The 20523-nt window shown below is 41.9% G+C and overlaps 1 protein-coding gene across 2 annotated transcripts in view; it reads right to left on the bottom strand.

The window, feature by feature from the left end:
• Positions 1 to 20208, bottom strand: part of CNOT10 (CCR4-NOT transcription complex subunit 10) — a 63209-nt gene extending 43001 nt beyond the window's left edge. For both annotated transcript variants that reach the window (XM_082664084.1, XM_082664085.1), the window contains exons 1-5: positions 20048 to 20208; positions 8887 to 8981; positions 7822 to 7983; positions 2708 to 2858; positions 109 to 251 (exon numbers count right to left, since the gene is read on the bottom strand). In XM_082664084.1, coding sequence (XP_082520210.1) covers positions 109 to 251; positions 2708 to 2858; positions 7822 to 7983; positions 8887 to 8981; positions 20048 to 20069 — 573 coding nt within the window. In that variant the 5' untranslated portion in view covers positions 20070 to 20208. The remainder of the gene's footprint in view (positions 1 to 108; positions 252 to 2707; positions 2859 to 7821; positions 7984 to 8886; positions 8982 to 20047) is intronic.
• Positions 20209 to 20523: the final 315 nt, after the last annotated feature.

Genomic DNA, 20523 nt, shown 5'->3' with positions numbered 1-20523 from the left:
TAAATTTTGTGTATGTAAATTATATTTTAATAAAGCTGTTAAAATGTTTAATAACCATAAATATTAATCATACTTTACATTTTAGTCTGATCACCTCAGAACACTCACCTCATTCTTTCCATTTTTGTTATTGTTGCCCTGTGAAATCATTTTTTCTAGAACAGCAAGAAGATGTAAAGCTTTCTCAGCTTGGTAGGTTAATATATACAGGTCTACGAGCAAAAAACACACTGCTTGGGCAAATTTTTCTTCTGGGGGGAAAAAAACATGAAAAGAAAAGTCACAATCCAAAGTGAAGCAAGTATCTCAGACCATTCCCCACAGAAAAAGCTCTAAAAGCAAAGCCTGAGTCTTGACTTAAAGGAATATTTATTACCTAGAGCTGTGGATGGAAGCCACAGTGTCATTCTATTAGGCATCTCAAGGCCTCTCATATCAGGGACTCTACTGTCTGAAATTCCTTTGGCAAAATATCTACCAAATACCAGCACATGAAATGAGGAGTATTACTTTAGGTGGAAGGAAACCCTAGTTCCAGTGCCTGCTTGGCTACTTAATAGATGTGCAGCCTCTGCACATCACTGAACTACTTAGACCTCAGCTGGCTGACCTGTAAAATGGGGAGAATACTTCACATGCCTGAAGGCAGGGGGTGGACCAGGCGATCCCGAGGTTCCTTCTAACTCTAAAAAGGTCTATGACTCTAGGAAAAAGACTTCCTTTCTAGGCACAGAGATGGGGAAAAGAAACAGGGCGATTACAGACACAGAAGAAACAAGGTGTGGACTGGAGTATACCAGAAAATTGAAACAGCCAAGAGGAAAATATAAAGACAAGAACTTCAAAGGAAGAAGAGCCCAGCGAAGAGAGGAGGGTTAATCTGGTATATGACATAACACTATTTTCCTTTCCTTTCAAAAGAGAAGATAAATGGAAAGCGTCTAAAAGAAGGCTGCTATAATCAAGAACTGAACATTTCAAAAGCCCTTAAGAGCCTCCTAACAAGTCTTCCTGATTCCATTCTTGCTCTTACACAGCGGCCAGAGTAGAATCCATTTAGAACTAAAGTCAGTGCAGTTGACGTGCAAAGGTCACACATCTCCAAGGGCTGCCCACCACACCTGAAAAAGAGTGAGTCCTTCCCTAGGCTAAAATGCTAACCCTGTGCTCCTACCTCGCTCCAGTCACCACGGCGCTCCTGCTGCTTCTCTCACTTGCCAGGACCACGCTCACCGCAGGGCCTCTGCAAACACTATTACCTCTGGCTGTGATGCTTTCCCCCAGCTGCATGGCTCACCTCTTCTCTTCATTCAAGCGTCTCTCAAATACTGTCTTATCCCAGGCCTTCCTCAATTATCTTATCTAAAAATAACATCCCCAGTCAATCCTCTTCCCCAATTTTAGCCTTTCTTTGCAGCATTTAACTACCTCGCCAGATGTATTTATCGTATTGCCTCTCTCTGCCATTAGAACATAAGCTTAATGACGGTAAAGACTTCCTCTCTTTCATTCACTGTATTATCTTCAGACCCTAGAATACTGTCTGCTCCATAGGGTATGCTCAATAATTTATGTTGTATGAAGAGCCAAGTAATAAAGTTAAAAAAAAAAAAGTTTTCAAAGAAGGAGGAAGAGTGGATCTAAAAACTGACTAGTTGGTTGCTATATTCTGCTCAGCCATAGTAAAGATGAACATCATTTCATTAACTGTTCTGGAAATTCTAAAAACCAGCTTTCTAGCAAAAGCACATCTGTGCCATCCTAGAAGTATAACTGATTTCCAGCTTTACAGGGGAAAGGAACTGGTCCCTAGCACACAATCCTTCACCACTGATGTCTCCTGCCTAGTCTGTCAACCACTGCATCTTCAGGGCTGAGGGGCAGAAGAGCACCTGGAAAAGGCCTCCCTGGAGCCACAGTGAGAGCTCTCCAGCCAGCCGTCAGCACAAGGGACCCTGGAACCTTCCCAAAGTACCAGAGCAAGTACAGACCACCACCCGTCCTGTAGTGACCATAACAGCAATAAGGGGTTTATAAATCAGGAATTCGCCCCAGTGTTTTGAATTTAAAAGAAAGGAGCCATGGAGAAAAAGACAATTGAAATCTGATTGCTTGCAGGCTGGAAACTAACGGCCCTCTCAAACATTTCCTGGGTCCAGCTTTGCTGCTTTATTTGCTCCCTCTTCTTTCTTTGCCCTTACTTGTCTACTACTCTCACTTGAGGCTAGTAATTGTAAGCTAGTTAACAAAAAAGCTAATTGTGTTCTATACTATCTACTCTATGATTACCCACAGAAATTTCAATTAGGCAATATACAAAATAAAATACTACATTGTCCCCTAACATTCCAAAACACTCCTTCCTTAATATACTACTTAAGAAAGAAAGGATCAGGTACACTGAGGTGGTGTTTAAACATCAAAGAAAAAAAAATCAGTAAATCTATTCAATTAGAAATAGCATTTCTAACAGTTATCATCAAAAACTGGGGTGGGGGTAACTGGGATATTAAAGGAAAACCTGGATTCATCTAAAAGTGATATAATTTTTATTTTTTCTAACCATTAAGAAAACTCGACACAGCTTTTTTTCTTTCTTTAAACACTCACATGTAATTCTGATTCAGGTTATTATCTAGATGAAAGTATCAGAAACCTTCACAGGTATGAGAAGATAGGCAAATTTCTGATTTGACAGATAACATACCAAAAGGTTCTATGAACTGATAAAGTTTTTCACCAACGGATATGGCTTCTGTATACTGCCGGAGATGATACAGGATGACTGCTTGATTGTAATACAACATACTGTTTTCAACATCATCTAATCCATCCATTTCTTCAACAGCCGAGTGCACCTATTAAACAATCAATAGGGATTATGTTCTAACAGTACTAAAGAGCAAAAGTGAAAGACTCTAAATGAATAAACAGGAACACAGACCAACATTTCTTACTCTAAAATTTTCCACATTTTTAATAGGACCTCTAGATTTTAATTACTCTCACATACTAAAAATTATTTCATTCATATAAAATTCTGCTAAGTAAAACATTCTGATGGGACTTTATTAAGTACCTTGCCCAAGGCAAGGCGAGTCTCTTCCTTGCCACTGTGAAGGTATCCTCAATGCTTTCTAAAAGCCAGTGTGGCTTCTGAGTTAGATTCCCACTTTCCAGCCTCACGTAGCAAGAGGCTACATAGGGAGTGGGCAAAACTCAAAACGACCTTTCCTGTGAGGATGTTATGAGGTACATATACATAAACTTGATTCCATTTTGTAAAAACCAAAGTAAATTTAAACATTAACAAATAATACTATTCAACTATGTGCCAGGCCTGCTACATTAAACCCTTTACAGAGAATACCTCATTTAATCCTTCTTATACCTCAAGGACATAGATATTATCATTTCCTTTTTATAAATAAGGAAACAAACGAAAAAAAGCTTAATTATCTTGCCTGAGGTCGTATGGCTAGAAAGTATATTTTCTGATTTTCCTATTATGTTCCGGTTTTATTCTCACAATTAAAAAAAAAAGATTTTTCAAAGTAATGAACAACAAAAATACACTTTGTCACACATGGTGGTGAAAATCGGCTTTTAATGGCTTTACTAGAACCCTAACATCCACATCTGATACCAAAAGAAGAAAAGTCACAACACTTAGCATTTTAAAGCTAATGACGATCTGTATACCCACTTTCTGTAATAGGCTTTTAAATTTTTATCAAGTTTTACAACCATTCTATAATCCCATGGAACACATTAAAATGGAATTCTACCTGTATTAAAGTTTATCTTTCTTTGCCACCACAAAGACTGCAATAAATTACTGAGGAATGTTAAGTAATTAATTCTAAGACTGACATTTTCCTAAATTAAGCAGTGGAATTTTGACATACAGTTGGCCCTCTGTATCCACAGGTTCCACATCTGTGGATTCAACCAACCACAGATTGAAAACACTTGGGGGAAAAAATTCCATAAAGTTCCTAAAAGCAAAATTTGAATTTGCTGTGCGCTGGCATCTATTTACATAGCATTTACATTGTATTAGGTATTATAAATAATCTAGAGATGATTTAAAGTATACAGGAAGGGCTTCCCTGGTGGCGCAGTGGTTGAGAGTCTGCCTGCCGATGCAGGGGATATGGGTTCGTGCCCCAGTCCGGGAAGATCCCACATGCCGCGGAGCGGCTGGGCCCGTGAGCCATGGCTGCTGAGCCTGCGCGTCCGGAGCCTGTGCTCCGCAACGGGAGAGGCCGCAACAGTGAGAGGCCCGCATAACGCAAAAAAAAAATAAATGAATAAAGTATACAGGAAGATAGGAAGATGTGTGTAGGTTATATCAAAATATTATGCCATTTTATATAAGGGACTTGAACTGTGGATTTTGCTACCGCGGTGGGGGGGGGGGTCCCTGGAATCAAACCCCCATGGACCTCCAGGTTCAATGTACAGGGACTTAACAACCTTGGTCTAGCTAATGATAAGAAACAGAAAGTTCATGATACATAGTGATTTGTAATCAGACTTCTGCAGATTTCAATCACCCATGTGGTGAGCCTGACAGGAGGATTCAATTGTTAACAATTGGTCCTAGCTAGCTAATAGCATGTGCATCTCAATGAGTTTGGGGTCTTTATAATGTTCACTTATCAAGTCTCTATCTTCAAGTGATTAAAAATAGTCTCTTTAAATAGAGAAAACTCAATTTCCAAAGAAAGATAACACTTCTAGGTAGTTATGCAATGAAGAGAGAATAAGCTAAGAAGGGATAATTCTCAGCCAGAAAAAGGGGTTTTGGACAAATTAAAGAGTTTTGGTTTCAGCAAAGGTTGAACTTACGATATGAATAACTTTGCCACATTTTCTATGATTCACCAAAATAATCTAGTAATTGCTCCAGCCAGAACAAAAACTACTCACTAAATGAGATAAAAAGTCACTGAAAGTGGAAAAGACTGACAAGGTGTGTCACTATGCCCAGGACATGTGACTGAACAGAAGTATGATTTAGAGAAAGCAAGGAGACACAAGTACAAACACTTGTAGGAAACTCAAGAGTTGGAAGGCACTCGGTGTGTGTGTGTCTGTGTGTTAGTTACTGAACCAATCTTATTAAGAATAAAGGCTGGGACTTCCCTGGTGGTGCAGTGGTTAAGAATCCGCCTGCCAATGCTGGGGACACGGGTTTGATACCTGGTCCAGGAAGATCCCACATGCCGTGGAGCAATTAAGCCCATGTGCCGCAACTACTGAGGCCACACGCCTAGAGCACATGCTCCGCAACAAGAGAAGCCACTGCAGTGAGAAGCCCGCACACCACAACAAAGAGTAGCCCCTGCCTGGTACAACTGGAGAAAGCCCACAAGCAGCAACAAATGCAGCCCAAAATTAAATTACAGGAAGTTTGCAGGAGCCTCTTATTCTTTATTTTTTTTAATTAATTAATTATTTTATTTATTTTTGGACGCACTGGGTCTCCATTGCTGCGTGCGGGGTTTCTCTAGTTGTGGCAAGTGGAGGCTACTCTTTGTTTTGGTGCATGGGCTTCTCATTGTGGTGGCTTCTCTTATAGTGGAGCATGGGCTCTAGGCGCATGGGCTTCAGTAGTTGTGGCACACAGGCTTAGTAAGTTGTGGCTCTCGGGCTCTAGAGAGCAGGCTCAGTAGTTGTGGCACACGGGCTTAGTTGCTCTGTGGGATGTGGGATCTTCCTGGACCAGGGATTGAACCTGTGTCTCCTACACTGGCAGGTGGATTCTTAACCACTGTGCCACCAGGGAAGTCCCCAGGAGCCTCTTATTCTAAAAAAAGTTTTCAGGATGAACTTGTACTCAAAGCCCAAATTAATGTTCCCTGCAAGAAACTGTCTATGGGGTTGTAGGGCACAAGTACTAGACATCAGCAAACATCATCTTTCCTCTGATTCTGGAGCTCCAGATAAATCATGGTTAATAAGACTAGAGCAATGATGTAATGTGATGACATACACATTTACAAAGACTGAGGCAGTTATGAGAACAGGCTCAAGAGTCAGAGGGTCTGGTTCAAATCCTGCTTCTCCCCTTCCTAGCTGTAAAAATTAAAATTAGTAGGCCCTCTAAACCTCAATTTAAAATTGAGATAGGGGACTTCCCTGCTGGTCCAGTGGTTAAGAATCAGCCTTCCAGCGCAAGGGAAACGGGTTTGATCCCTGGTCGGGGAACTAAGATCCCACATGCCGAGGGGCAACTAAGACTTCACGCTGCAACTACTGAGGCCACGTGCTCTGGAGCCTGTGCACCACAACTAGAGAGCCCATGTGCTGCAAGTAGAAAGCCTGTGTGCCGCAAAGAAAGATCCTGCATACTGCAACAAAGATCCTGTATGCCACAACTAAGACCCAGTGCAGCCCAATAAATAAATAAAATATAAAAAAAATTAAAAATTGAGATAACAAATACCTACCACAAGGGTTGAATATGAGGATTATATGAGATATGACACAAAAAACACTTAATATGAAATACGGAATCAAGTAATAACCATTTAATAAATGTTGGCTATTATTCTCCTTTTCATTGACGAATTTTAATAGGGTTGAATAATTACTTTACTCCTATAAAGTCATGAAAAGCCTGAAGGGGTCTCTTATTTCTAACCATGTCACATTTTAGGTGATGCTTCCACAGTATGGTGGTACTCATGAATCCAGGACGGGGGCTCAAAAAGATCTCAAGACCTTGTACAGCATGAAGCAGTAACTAAAAACACAAACAGAACTGGGTTCATGTAGCTCTTATTACTTAAAAGCTTTGTGTCTTTTGACAATTTATCCAAGCCATCTGTACCTCAGCTTTCCCATCTGTAAAATGAGAAAAAATATAGTAGCTACTTCACAGGACTACTGGGAAGAATAAGTGAGATGTCCTATATGAGGTTCTTAGTTACGTAAGGTCTTGTTACACAGTAAGCACTAAAGGTCTGCTATTAGCCCTCTTGAATATCAAAGGTCTACCCTTGTGACTGTTATGCCTAATGACCAAGGCAAGTCCCAAACCATATATAAATCAGAATATCTTCTATTTGATCAGTTAATCATCTCCTAATCCAAAATGCTAAAAGTTTGACATTATTATTAATAATCAGATCTTTGCAGTTATAAATAAGATAAAATCTCGGCAGCTACTCTTCTCATATATTTCTATTTTAATTCTTTCGCAAAACTCCAAAGCTCATTCAAATTTTGTGTATTAGCTTATTCTGATCAAGTTCAAAACCCCATAGAAAGACTTCCCTGGTGGTGCAGTGGTTAAGAATCCGCCTGCCAATGCAGGGGACATGGGTTCGAGCCCTGGTCCGGGAAGATCCCACATGCCACGAAGCAACTAAGCCCGTGCGCCACAACTACTGAGCCTGCGTTCTAGAGCCCGCAAACCACAACTACTGAGCCCGTGTGCCACAGCTACTGAAGGCTGAGCGCCTAGAGCCTGTGCTCTGCAACAAGAGAAGCCACGACAATGAGAAGAAGCCTGCACACTGCAACGAAGAGTAGCCCCCGCTCGCCGCAACTAGAGAAAGCCCGTGCGCAGCAACGAAGACTCAATGCAGCCAAAAAAAAAACCCAATACAAAATAAAATCACACAACATACCTTTCATTTCCTGGAATAAGAATTTTATACAAATAAAATTAATACCAACAAATGTTTTATATTAGAAATTATGCTATTAATATCAGATAGGAAGTGAAATTAATTTTACTTAACAACTTTATTTCACAATCTAGAGAGCACCACAATATTTTTATAATGAAATTCATTTATGTATCACCTGATTCTTCAGCTGGTTAAGTGTCTGTCTTAAACTATCTGTTGTTGTCTGGTTACTTTTGAAAAACTCAGCTACTGCTGTGTTCAAAATTATTTTATAATCGTCTTTGTTTATATCTTGTAGGCAGGCAAGATGTTGCAGACAGACATCATAATTTCCAGCCTAAAACAAAAACAAACAAACAAAATTACATACCAACTTTAAGAACTATACATTCATTTCCAAATATATTTCAGTGATCTTTATTTAAAAATTCTTACAAAGACAGATATAATTCCCCTAAATATACTAATTAAAGTCACTAGTTGAAGTAAGAGTCATGCCAATTAAGAAACTGTGATATGTCAATTATATCTCAATAAAACTGAAAAAAAAATGTGGCTATTTATTTCCAAAGAATGAAACTCTAACAGTGATACATGTGCATTATATCTACAAGACACACACACATATATGGGTATGTAATATACCTATATATAGTATAAATTATAATCAGATATAATATATATTAGTACATATTGCTAGCAAGGTATAATAGCCAAGGCTAGCCAAGAAAAGTAATATGATTAATTACTCCAAATTTTAATTTCTAGTATACTTGGAATACCCAAGTATCAAGTTCTTCCACTTACATGTATGTAACTTGATAATCAAATAATGTTTTCTTTCATATCGTTTAATGTCAGAAAAGTTAAAATTCTGACAATAAACTTTTGGGGTTCCACTTTAAAGTACAGTCAAGGAAGAGAACTGAAGAGAGTAGTAAAATGAAAAGACTGACTCACATATTACAAATCTAAATTTAAGAGACTTAAAAACAACATTGACAGTTAAAATATGTTTATGGAAACACAAAAATTTGGGAATGGCTCAAATTACTCTCATTCCTTTCACCATATTTAAACTCTAAAATTAAAAAAAAAATTTTAAACCTAAACCTACTCTATAAACTTAAACTCTTGAATTAGTACAGAACAAAAATTATAAATTAAAAAATTCACTGTGAAAATATTCATGCTTGACAGTTACTAAAAATGGAACAGATTAAGAGAAACCACTTCTTACTGTGAAAGCCTGGAAAGCACTGGTGGACAACTCCTTCTCTTGATCAGTAATCCCAGAGGACTGACCTGTCCCTTCATGTTTCTCTGCTCCCTGATCTGCAAACACACAAGTTTTATAGTTCTTTAGAAACAACAGTAATGCAGTGAATGTATCCCTAGTTTTCTTCTTAATTGTCTTCTTCCTAATGAAGTTGCCAAAGTTAGACCTCTCTCAACCACAATGGCTATTAGTGTCATAAGTGAGGAAGAAGCCATTCCTTCGAAAACTTAAGAAATGTTTCCTTTTGCTGTGGAAATCCTTATGTAAGGATTACAGTTCTGTCTGTCAGGTCATTCAGGCTGAGAATATTGTGTTCTCTTAAAAATATTAGATCTGTCCCCCAGCCATATACCAAAAATCCCACATATTCAAGAAAATATGCCAGGCCCTGCAGACACAAGGAGATTATAAATACATATACAATGCCTTCAAAAAGTTTATAATCCAGTTGGAACACAGCAACATTTAACAATGAGAAAACTACATTGATAAGAACTCATAGGTAATTTCCAGGCAAAGAAATCCAAAAGCCAAGATTAATACATTTAAAAAAGCCTCGTTGGGACTTCCCTGGTGGTCCAGTGGTTAAGAAACCACCTTCCAATGCAGGGGACGTGGGTTCAATCCCTGGTTCGGGAACTAAGATCTCACATGCCGCAGGGCAACTAAGCCTGCACCCCACAACTAGAGAGCCCGTACGCTGCAACTACTGAACCCATGTGCTCTGGAGCCCATGTGCCACAACTAGAGAAGCCTGCATGCCACAACTAGAGAGAAGCCCATGCGCCCAACAAAGAGCCCGGTGCACCACAATGAAAAGATCCTGTGTGCTACAACTAAGACCTGACACAGCCAAAAAAAAATTTTTTTTAAAAAGCTTCCTTAACAGAACTGTCCATGTACATTCTAATATTCACAATTTCTACCCAATTTACTCTTTTAAAAATTAGATTTTTTTAATTTAAAAAATAAACATAAAAATCTCAGCTGAACCAAGTCTTAAACTACTCAAGGACAACACCTGTTGGGTCTGAGCGTAAACTGGTTAAGACCTCCTGGTAAGGAATTGCCAATACCTGTCTATGTACATAGCCTTGACCAAACAATCCCACTTCTAGGTATTCACTCTACAAATACACAAAGATGCTCACTGCAGCACTATTTATAAAAGTGAATGTCTAGAAATAACACAACTAGAGATATCCTTAAATATCCCTCAGTTAAGAAATTGCTAACTATATATTCCAATTAAAAACAAATTGCTAACTGAAGCATGGTATAGGAATACAATGGCACACTAAACTGTTAAAGAAGTTGAGTCTACATGTGTTGACATGGAAAAATATCTTCAACATCTTAAAGGAACAGATTGCAAACAGTTTTTTTAAAAAAATTAATTAATTTTTGTCTGCATTGGGTCTTCGTTGCTGCAGGCAGGCTTTCTCTAGTTGTGGGAAGCGGGGGCTACTCTTCATTGCGGTGCGCGGGCTTCTCATTGCAGTGGCTTCTCTTGTTGTGGGGCATGGGCTCTAGGAGTGTGGGCTCAGTAGTTGTGGCTAGTGGGCTCAGTAGCTGCACGGGCTTAGTTGCTCCGTGGCATGTGGGATCTTCCCGGACCAGGGATCGAACCCGTGTCCCCTGCATTGGCAGGTGGATTCCTTCCTTCCTTATTTATTTTTGGCTGAGTTGGGTCTTTGTTGCTGCGCACAGGCTTTCTCTAGTTGTGGCGAGTGCGGGCTACTCTTTGTTGAGGTGTGCGGGCTTCTCATTGCAGTAGCTTCTCTTGCTGTGGAGCACAGGCTCTAGGCATGAGGGCTTCAGTAGTTGGGGCTCATGGACTCTAGAGTGCAGCTCAGTAGTTGTGGCGCACGGGCTTATTTGCTCCGCGGCATGTGGGATCTTCCTAGACCAGGGCTCGAAGCCGTGTCCCCTGCATTGGCAGGTGGACTCTTAACCACTGCGCCACCAGGGAAGCCCGGCAGATGGATTCTTAACCACTGCGCCACCAGGGAAGTCCTGCAAACAATATTATACAACTGAACTTCATGTTTTGTAAAGATATATACATAGATATGTACTTCTGAATATGTACAGAATAAACTTTGGAAGGATATACATCAAACTCAGTGATTACCTTCAGGGAGTGGGATGGAAGAGTGAGAGATTTTACTTCCCTTCCTATTCCTATTCCTCTCAATTGTGAAACTGAGCAGGACCCTGTCTGTGGGGCCCTCCTGGATACAAAAACCCTTCCGAACACCCCTCCTACCCCGTTTTCTTCTTTGTAGAAAAAAGCTTCAGGCTCCTAGACCTTTCCTGAGTACCAAAGGGCAGATTCAAACAGTAATTAGAGAAGGGAGGGAATGCAGAAACAAAGGTGGAGCAGTCAAGAAACAATAGTGCAGAGTACTGGTTCCTCCTCAAGGAATATATATAACACATCTCTTGAGTTCTTCTGCAGGAACTAAGGCCCCCACACAGGTGGAGGATAGTAACTTCAGTCTGAGCACAAGATTCCTGGACACCACCCTGTTACCTCACTACCAACCAATCAGAAGAAAGCCACACACCCTGCAGCCCTCACCCCAAATTTTGCCTATTAAAAACTTTTTTCCAAAAACCATCAGGGAGTTTGGGTTTTTTAAATACAAGCCACCCAATCTCCTTGTTTGGCCTTGCAGTAAACCTTTCCCTGCTCCAAACTCTGACATTTCGGTTTGTTTGGCCTCACTGTGCTTCAGGCACATAAACTTGCATTTGACAACACTTGTTTAAATTTTTATAATTTACATGGGTTACTTTTTTTTTTAAGTTTTATTTTTAAATGCCTGCCTAAAACTAATACAAGGTTTTAGAATTCAGATAAGGGGTTACCTCCAGGAGTCTAGTGACTGCAAGATGCATGGGGTGGAGAGTGGGGGGTGCTTCTGGGTGTGTGAGAATTCATTAAACTGTATGTACACTTATGATGTGAGTACTTTTTGATAACTGCCTAGAAACCTGTTTTCCAGGATCATTTCAACGAATGAGTCCTCAGTAGAGCTGACTTTTGGAAGCCCTGGCCTGGCACATATAAGCAGTAAGCAAAGACCCCCGATTTCCCTCTGTCAAGATGACATCATGGTATAATGAAAACATACGTCTTGGAATCAGTCATATCTTCAGTCTGGTCTCCCCTTGACCATCTAACTCTCTTAACTAGATATTAGCTTCCTTCCCCCTTTCCTTTTGACAGAACAACTAAGGGTTCCTTCCCCCTTTCCTTTTGACAGAACAACTAAGGATTCCATTGTGGTTTTTTGTTTGTTTTTTTATAAAATACTTATTTCTGCACTTTAAACATACAAATAAACAATGAAATTAGATTTAGTGTGAACAGCTCCATAGATCACTGCAAAACCCCTATTATTACAATACTCTTGAGAAGCACCACTTACACTTAAAAACAAAATATAACCTGTGCTTAAGTGAACTTATCTAAGACTTAGATCTGCCCTACAAAAAAAGGTATTCTGGTATTTGGGGCTTTTTGGGGTGTTTTTGTTTTTTTAGAGGTAAATTTTATTCACAGTGTTTTTTAAAAAATATTTATTTTATTTATTTATTTTTATTTTTGCCTGTGTTGGGTCTCAGTTGCAGCATGCAAGATATTTATTGTGGTATGTGGGATCTTTCACTGCAGCATGTGAGCTCCTCTCTAGTTGTGGTGTGCGGGTTTTCTTTTCTCTAGTTGTGGTGCACGGCCTCTAGGGTGCATGAGCTCTGTAGTTGTGGTGCGTGGGCTCCAGAGCACGAGTGCTCTGTAGTTTGAGGCACACGGGCTCTCTAGTTGAGGTGTGCAGGCTCAGTAGTTATGGCGCATGGGCTTAGTTGCCCCACGGCATGTGGGATCTTAGTTCCCTGACCAGGGATCAAACCTGTGTCCCTTGCATTGCAGGATGGATTCTTTACCACTGGACCACCAGCGAAGTCCCTGGCATTGGGGTTTATTAGAAGTGTTACCTCTGATAATTAAAGTTAGATAAATTAGTATTGCATTTCCACTTTTGCATACAAATAAATAAGAATTGATTCGTAACAGGGAGGACAAAAACTAATAGTTTAACAGTTTAAACCAGTGAGAGAGCTCACTGGTTTAAGAGGACCCTGTCAAACAGCTTTTTCTTTAGAAAGCCAGTAACAGTGAGTTACTGTTAACGCAACTGTTTACACAATACACCTGCTTTGCAAAACTTTCAGGTGCACAATAACAGTAAGGACCATTTTCTTTAAAATGTGTAAAAATGGGGACACAGGATTTCAGGACCCCAGAAAGCCAGGTATGAGTTTAGATTGAGACAGAACCTCAACTCTAGGTATATTCACCGTAAAATTTTAACAATGAACGTAAATACTTTGAAATTTTTTAGGAAACCTAAAGTGTTTAAAAACTTTATCTCCCCTCATAAAGAAGTACACTAAATTTAAACCAAATGTCCAAAATTCTTAGTTTGCCATCAAGTTATCTCCATAGCTTCTTCTAAAATATAGCCTCTCTAAATTAGATGACATTCTTTAATGGGACTTCTTGGCCCAACTGTCATTTATAAATTGTGATTATAAATACAAGGCAGAGGGAAACACCCAACAATTCACCAAGGCACTGAAGAGTTTAAGCTTCTACTTCCCACCAGAAGCAGATTGGCTTATGTGGCCACTGCTATCATTATTCTCTAGGAACTGTAAAAGTCTCCTAAAATCTTCCAAATAAGGAAAGAAGCCAACTTTAATAAGCTAGACTCTAAGGATGACAAGAGTCTCTGAAATAGACATTTTAGAGAACTGAGCTCAGTAAACAGCCTTTTACATGTTAACCAGCTATTATTTTACCTACATTCTTTTACTTCAAGATAAAACTAGGGGAAAAAAACCCCACTCCAATAGGATTACTATTCCTATTTTCCTTCTCTTTCTGCACTTTTCAAGTTTTCTGCAAGGAACAGGTATTATTTTGACAATCAGTCTTTAAAACATTCAATTTCTTGGTAACTACTGACTTCTTACCAGAAAGAGGCTGCACGTAATTCCACAACGTGTCTTTATTTGTCCCAAAATAGTCTCTATTGCCAATTGAAAGAGTATATGACCGTTCATCCATAAGCCTGACCTTCCTTCTACTCTGGCCTAATGAACAGGGCTGACCATCTAGGCGAACAGAGCTCTTCGGCGCACAGACTTTGATGCTTTTTAAGCCAACGGGCTTCATTTCTAACCAATTAGGTTTAAACTAAGTAGAAAAGAAACACACTGCTTTTCCAAAACTGGAAAAAGTCAGTTAACGGAAAGCCCAGACACATTCCAACACAGAATGTTAACAATTCAAATCTGATTGGAGGGGCTTCCCTGGTGGCGTAGTGGTTGAGAGTCCGCCTGCCGATATAGGGCACACGGGTTCGTGCCCCGGTCCGGGAAGATCCCACATACCGTGGAGCTGCTAGGCCCGTGAGCCATGGCCGCTCAGCCTGCGCGTCCGGAGCCTGTGCTCCGTAACGGGAGAGGCCACAACAGTGAGAGGCCCGCGTACAGCAAAAAAAAAAAAAGAAAAAAAAGAAAAAAATCTGATTGGAGGGGCTTCCCTGGTGGCACAGTGGTTAAGAATCCGCCTACCAATGTGGGGAACATGGTTTTGAGCCCTGGTCCGGGAAGATCTCACGTGCCGGGGAGCAACTAGGCCCGTGCGTCACAACTACTGAGCCTGCGCTCTAGAGCCTGTGAGCCACGACTACTGAGCCTGTGAGTCACGACTACTGAGCCTGTGAGCCATGACTATTGAGCCCGTGAGCCACGACTACTGAGCCTGTGAGCCACAACTACTGAAGCCCACGTGCCTACAGCCCATGCTCCACAACAAGAGAAGCCACCGCAATGAGAAGCCCACACACCACAATGAAGAGTAGCCCCCTCTCGCTGCAACTAGAGAAAGCAACACACAGCAAGGAAGACCCAACACAGCCAAAAATAAATAAATAAAACAAATAAATTTATTAAAAAAAAATCTGATCGGAGGATCTTCCACACAAGCTACACTTTTCAAAATACAGCTCCAATGATGTTCAAGAAAAGAAAAATTTCCCCAAAGTAAAAGAAATGCAGGCCTAAGTAAATCTACTGCTACTCTCGCAAAATAGTGTTGATGCCTTTGTGAAGGAAAAGTTTAAATGAGGATGCCATTTCAAAGAAAAAGAATTCAGGTTTACTAAAGCCACCATCCAGCTAATGTTCACATACCTCACGTGTGGTTTTCTATCACATGACCAAGTACACCTGCCTTAGCAAAGCCCTACATACAATGGCTGATTTCTCCACAGCTCAGAGGACTAACATGTGACCAGCAATGCTATAGACTTGAGCACCCTGTCCAGCAGTGCAGAAACAAAGAACAGAATACCAAGCTTCAAGAATATCAGCACACTTTGGGAAAGACAGGCAAAGCAGAACGCTACCAGTGCTGATGACTGTTTTTATTTTCATAAATACTAGTTTAAAAAAATAGTAGTTTTTATGCATGGAGAAGAGATTTACTCTAGTTTTCAAATATTAACAGTCATTAATTTACAAGTTCAGAATGACTAGATTTTCCTCAAACTTTTACATTTAACGTCGACATCTTACTCTGTTTGGAGTTTTCATTTTTTTTTTTTTTTTTTTTTTTTTTTTTTGCGGTACGCGGGCCTCTTCACTGCTGTGGCCTCTCCCGTTGTGGAGCACAGGCTCCGGACGTGCAGGCCCAGCGGCCATGGCTCACGGGCCCAGCCTCTCCGCGGCATGTGGGATCCTCCCGGACCAGGGCACGAACCCGCGTCCCCTGCATCGGCAGGCGGACTCTCAACCACTGCGCCACCAGGGAAGCCCTGGAGTTTTCATTTTAAAGGGCCGTGATGAATGTTTGATTTCACTTACACCTTCAAACAAAATTATAACTACCTTAAATAATTTAATATATTCCATTTTAACTACAACCTTAAAACATTTTTTTTTTTTTTGCGGTACGCTGGCCGCTCACTGTTGTGGCCCCTCCCGTTGCGGAGCACAGGCTCCGGACGCGCAGGCTCAGTGGCCATGGCTCACGGGCCCAGCCGCTCCGCGGCATGCGGGATCTTCCCAGACCGGGGCACGAACCCGTGTCCCCTGCATCGGCAGGCGGACTCTCAACCACTGCGCCACCAGGGAAGCCCCTTCCTACCATTTTTACAGTCATCCTGGCTCAAAATTTCAAAGCCATCTTCAAGTACTCTTCTCCTGATTTCATATTACTCATCTGGTCCTGTCTTTCCCATATTCATAATGTCATCAACCTTTTCCTATTAAGCCTACTACTGCCATCCTCATAGTCCAAATTCTCAGATAAATTCAAATCTAGGATTTTGCATCCTAACTCCAGCCACTTTCTCCTTTCAAATAACTATCAAAAGTAAAGTCAAATAAATCACCCTAAAATATTGCTGGTGTTTCACACCGCTTTTATGTTACATAGGGACATGAACCTTAGGACTTTCAACTGCCCCTTCAATGTTTATCTTTGAATCATAAAGGGAGGATGGGATCTGGGTGGATGGGAACCCCCTCCCTTCATGATTTGGTTGAAATACAAATCAGGGTGTGAGAACTGCTGGCTGATCAATCACTAAGAAGCCACGTAACCTAGAAGCACAGGTAAATTAATTCTCCAGGAGGTGAGTCTTGACCAGCTGGAAACAGGAAATGGGAGAAAGCTGGACAAATAAATCATCCCTTCTTTCTCTCTCATATGGACTATTCTGAAGTGTAATTTCTCCTCAAAAGCCTTACAGAAAAGTCCCATATGCAAATGACCTGCTACATCTCTTCACAGGTCACGATGGAACAGTAGCTAGGGCTGTAATGTAGTTCATCTTCCTTTGCCTTCCTTCCTTCTCTCCCTCACCTTCACTATCCTGGGCTTGCACCTTCCAAAAAGTGAACACCTTAATCGGGTTCTGCTTCCCAGAGAGTGTGGGCTAAAACATACACCTCACCTCAGCTGATCCTCACAAGCTGTAACCTGGGGAGGTAAATAAATTAGAAAGCTATTAGGAATAAATTAGAAGATTATTAGGACCCCCGTTTTACAAATGAAGAAACTGAGGCTTAACTCAGAACCTTTCCCAAGGAGCAAGGACATTGTTCAAATGTCACCTCTAAGAGAGCCCTTCCTTCTCTAACCAATCCACTCAAAGTAGGGTCCCTGCTCTCAGTTATCCTCTATCCTTTTACTCATTTTTTCTTTTCTTCACAATATTTATCACAGCTTGAAATCCGAATTATTTCTTACTTTGTTTACATGTTTATCTGCCTTTCTTACTACATTACAAGCTCCTCATGGACAGAGACTTCGCAGTGTCTGGCAGAGCAGGCTATTGGTGAATATTTAATGAATAAATTAATATCACAACATTAGCTGGTCTCAGCTAGTTTCTGAGCTTCCAGTCTTGTTTCATTTAAATCCATCCTTGGACTTCCCTGGTGGTCCAATGGTTAAGACTCCACGCTTCCACTGCAGGGGGCACAGGTTTGATCCCTGATCAGGGAACTAAGATCTAAAGGTCGAGAGGTGAGGCCAAAAAAAAAAAAAAAAAATCCATTCTCTACCACAGTCAGTGTGATCAGGTCACTTACCTTCTTAAATCCTTTCATGGGCCTCTTTCTTACCTAATGAAGAACAATCTCCATGAAAAGGGTCTTGGGCTCAGGAGCTCAGAGTTGAAGCAGCATATAAACTAGATTTTGAATGAGAAGCATGTTCACCAGATAGAGAAGAGAAAGAAGGGCATTACCGCTCAGAAACTCAAAAGAACATGATACTTTCTAAGAATCATTTCTGGTGTGAAGAGCTAGATGTGATGATATAGAATTATCAGATGGAAAAAGATTGTGAAGAGCCTCACAAATGACATTAAGGAGTGAGGATCTGATGCACAAAAAATGGCACAGTCTTAGAAAGTTTATAGGCAAGGAATGGTATGATCTAAATAGTGTTTTAGAAATAAAGTGAAAACGCAGCAGTGAGAATGGACTGGATAGGAAGAGACAAAACCATTCAGAAGGATGCTCAATGTGAAACAGACCACATCAAGAGATAAAGGCCAGATGTATACGTATAGCTGATTCACTTTGCTGTACAGCAGAAACTAACACAACATTGTAAAGTAACTATACTCCAATTTTTTTTTAAAAAAGAGAGAGATAAAGGCCAGAACAACAGCACTTGAAATGGGGATGGAGAGGAGGAGCGGAGAGATTCATGGGGCCACACTAAACACTCATCTACTTAATACAAATTCAACCTTATTATCTAGGTAGGAAGTTTCCTACACTGTGGCCTATAAGCTTAAACCAATCAAAGAAAGGCCCCAAATCACTCTGGACCTTATTCTTCTACTACATATATTACATAGCTCTTCCCAAATGGGAGTGCCACTATAATAGGGCTGACTCTAACAGACTGAATAGCAGGTCTTCAAAAGCAGGGAGTGTGTCATATCCATTTCTTTAATATCCAAGGCAGTGCCTGGCACTCAATTTTTATGAACGAATGAATGAATAAGTAGAAGAATGCTTTATGACTGAAACAGGACTTGAAAACAACATAGGTTTTAGGCCTAAAAAGGTCATTCCAGGCAAGTGCAATGGTATGGGTGAATAGAAATGGTAAACCTGGGGGAGAGACAATGTCCTAAACTAAGATGGAATATGTTGGTCCTCTTGGTCCAGCCTTGCATAGGCCATGCTTATTCCCTGCCTGGAACTTTCTCCCACCCACCCCTCCTCATTCCATATGGCTCACCCCTTCATTTCGTTGGGGTGTCTACTCAAATATCACCTCACCAGAGGCTTTCCCTGACCAGCCTACCTAAAATTCTCTAGCGCCCTCTAAAGGTTTAGCCTCACTCTCTAAACCTTTTCTCTTGTTTTTCTTCTTAGTAGATTACTGAAGAGATGCTCTGACAATTTCATTCATCTGTACCTATATTAGGCTTGGCTCACTTTAATTTCAAATCAAGTTCGTCAGTTATTGAGATCAGGACCTAATAAAAAAATTACAGCACATTGAGATTTTTTCCTTTTTTTTTTTTTTTTTTTTGCGGTACGCGGGCCTCTCACTGTTGTGGCCTCTCCCGTTGCGGAGCACAGGCTCCGGACGCGCAGGCTCAGCGGCCAAGGCTCACGGGCCCAGCCGCTCCGCGGCACGTGGGATCTTCCCGGACCGGGGTACGAACCCGTGTCCCCTGCATCGGCAGGCGCATTCTCAACCACTGCGCCACCAGGGAAGCCCTCTTTTCCTTTTTTAAAAAAATTAATTTTACTGTAAAAAGTCTAACTGTTGACCACTTCTAAGTCCTGTCATTTAAGTTCCTTCCAACAAAACCTGGATGGATGCCACAGAGAACATTATTTTCTTACAGGAAATATACGCCAGACCGTCCCAGAGTAGGCAGGAAAGAATTTTATATTCCTCAATGGAGAAGATTCTAGGAATGGAGCAGTAATCCATAAAGAAAATCGTCGAGATTAAACTTAAGGGGAAAAGAGGTTCTAAACGCAAGATATTATAGAGAGCACAGCTCGAAGTGAGACACGATAATGTCATGCCTATTTCAATAAGTTGTTTTTACAAAGCTAATTACACAAGACGTCGCTGACCATAGGCAGGCTGATGTGGCGGAAACCACCCAGATGAGTCCTAGCCCGAGCCGGGGGCATCAAGGTAGCCTTATCTCCGGGGTGAACTTTCCTTGCTCTGCCTTCCTCAGTGGGAATTCGAAAAGTCTGTGAAGCGGCCACCTAGATTTAAGCTTTTTAAATCTGAGATATTCCGGAGAGCCGGGCAAAGGCGGCCAGAAGCGGCTTCATACTGCACTTGGTAAGAAACTATCGGACCTTGGGCCCAAAGACTCACAGTAGCGACGGCCAAGGGAGGGGATGGGGGAGAGAAATGCACGCCCCAATTAGAGTCGCCCCGGAGTCCCCATCCCTCGTCCCCACCCGGGGCCCCGCCACCGCAGCATAGGGTCTGCCCGCCCCCGCGGGTCCCGCCGCCCCAGCGCGCGAGGCGCGGGCGCCTCACCTGCAGGCTTGTCTGCGGCCATCTTCCCGCCTCGGCTCGGGTCCTTCCCCGCAGGTGGCGTGGCCTCCACTCCAGCTGCCCGGCTTACCGCTATCCTGGACCTCGGAGGACGACCCTGCGCCCACTCCGGCTCCGGGCCCCTGGGTTCCGGCCTGGGGAGTGGGCAGACGGCGGGCTGAGGAAGTGACGAAGACTAGTTTGCGTCGTCTAGCAACAGCAGCAGCGTCTCCGCCCCGGGCGGTGGCACTACCTCCAGCCAAGCACGGCTTCCGCCCCGCCGCGTCCCCTGACACACTACTTCCGGGGGCCGCGGCCGGCGTGGGAACTGCGGCTGGCCCCGCCCCACGCTGGCGTCCCCGGCGGCCCGCCCCCTGCGGCGTGAGCGCGCGCGCCCGGCCGGACGTGCGCTCACCCGCGCGTCTGCGCGTGTGTTGGGTGTGCCGGTTGGGAGCTGCGCGCCGCTGCTGTGTGCTTAT

Source organism: Grampus griseus (genome assembly GCF_964374135.1).
Source record: "Grampus griseus genome assembly, chromosome: 10".
NCBI lineage: Eukaryota > Metazoa > Chordata > Mammalia > Artiodactyla > Delphinidae > Grampus > Grampus griseus.
The sequence above is the reverse complement of the archived record's forward strand: the minus strand, read 5'-3'. Positions and strand labels throughout refer to the sequence as shown.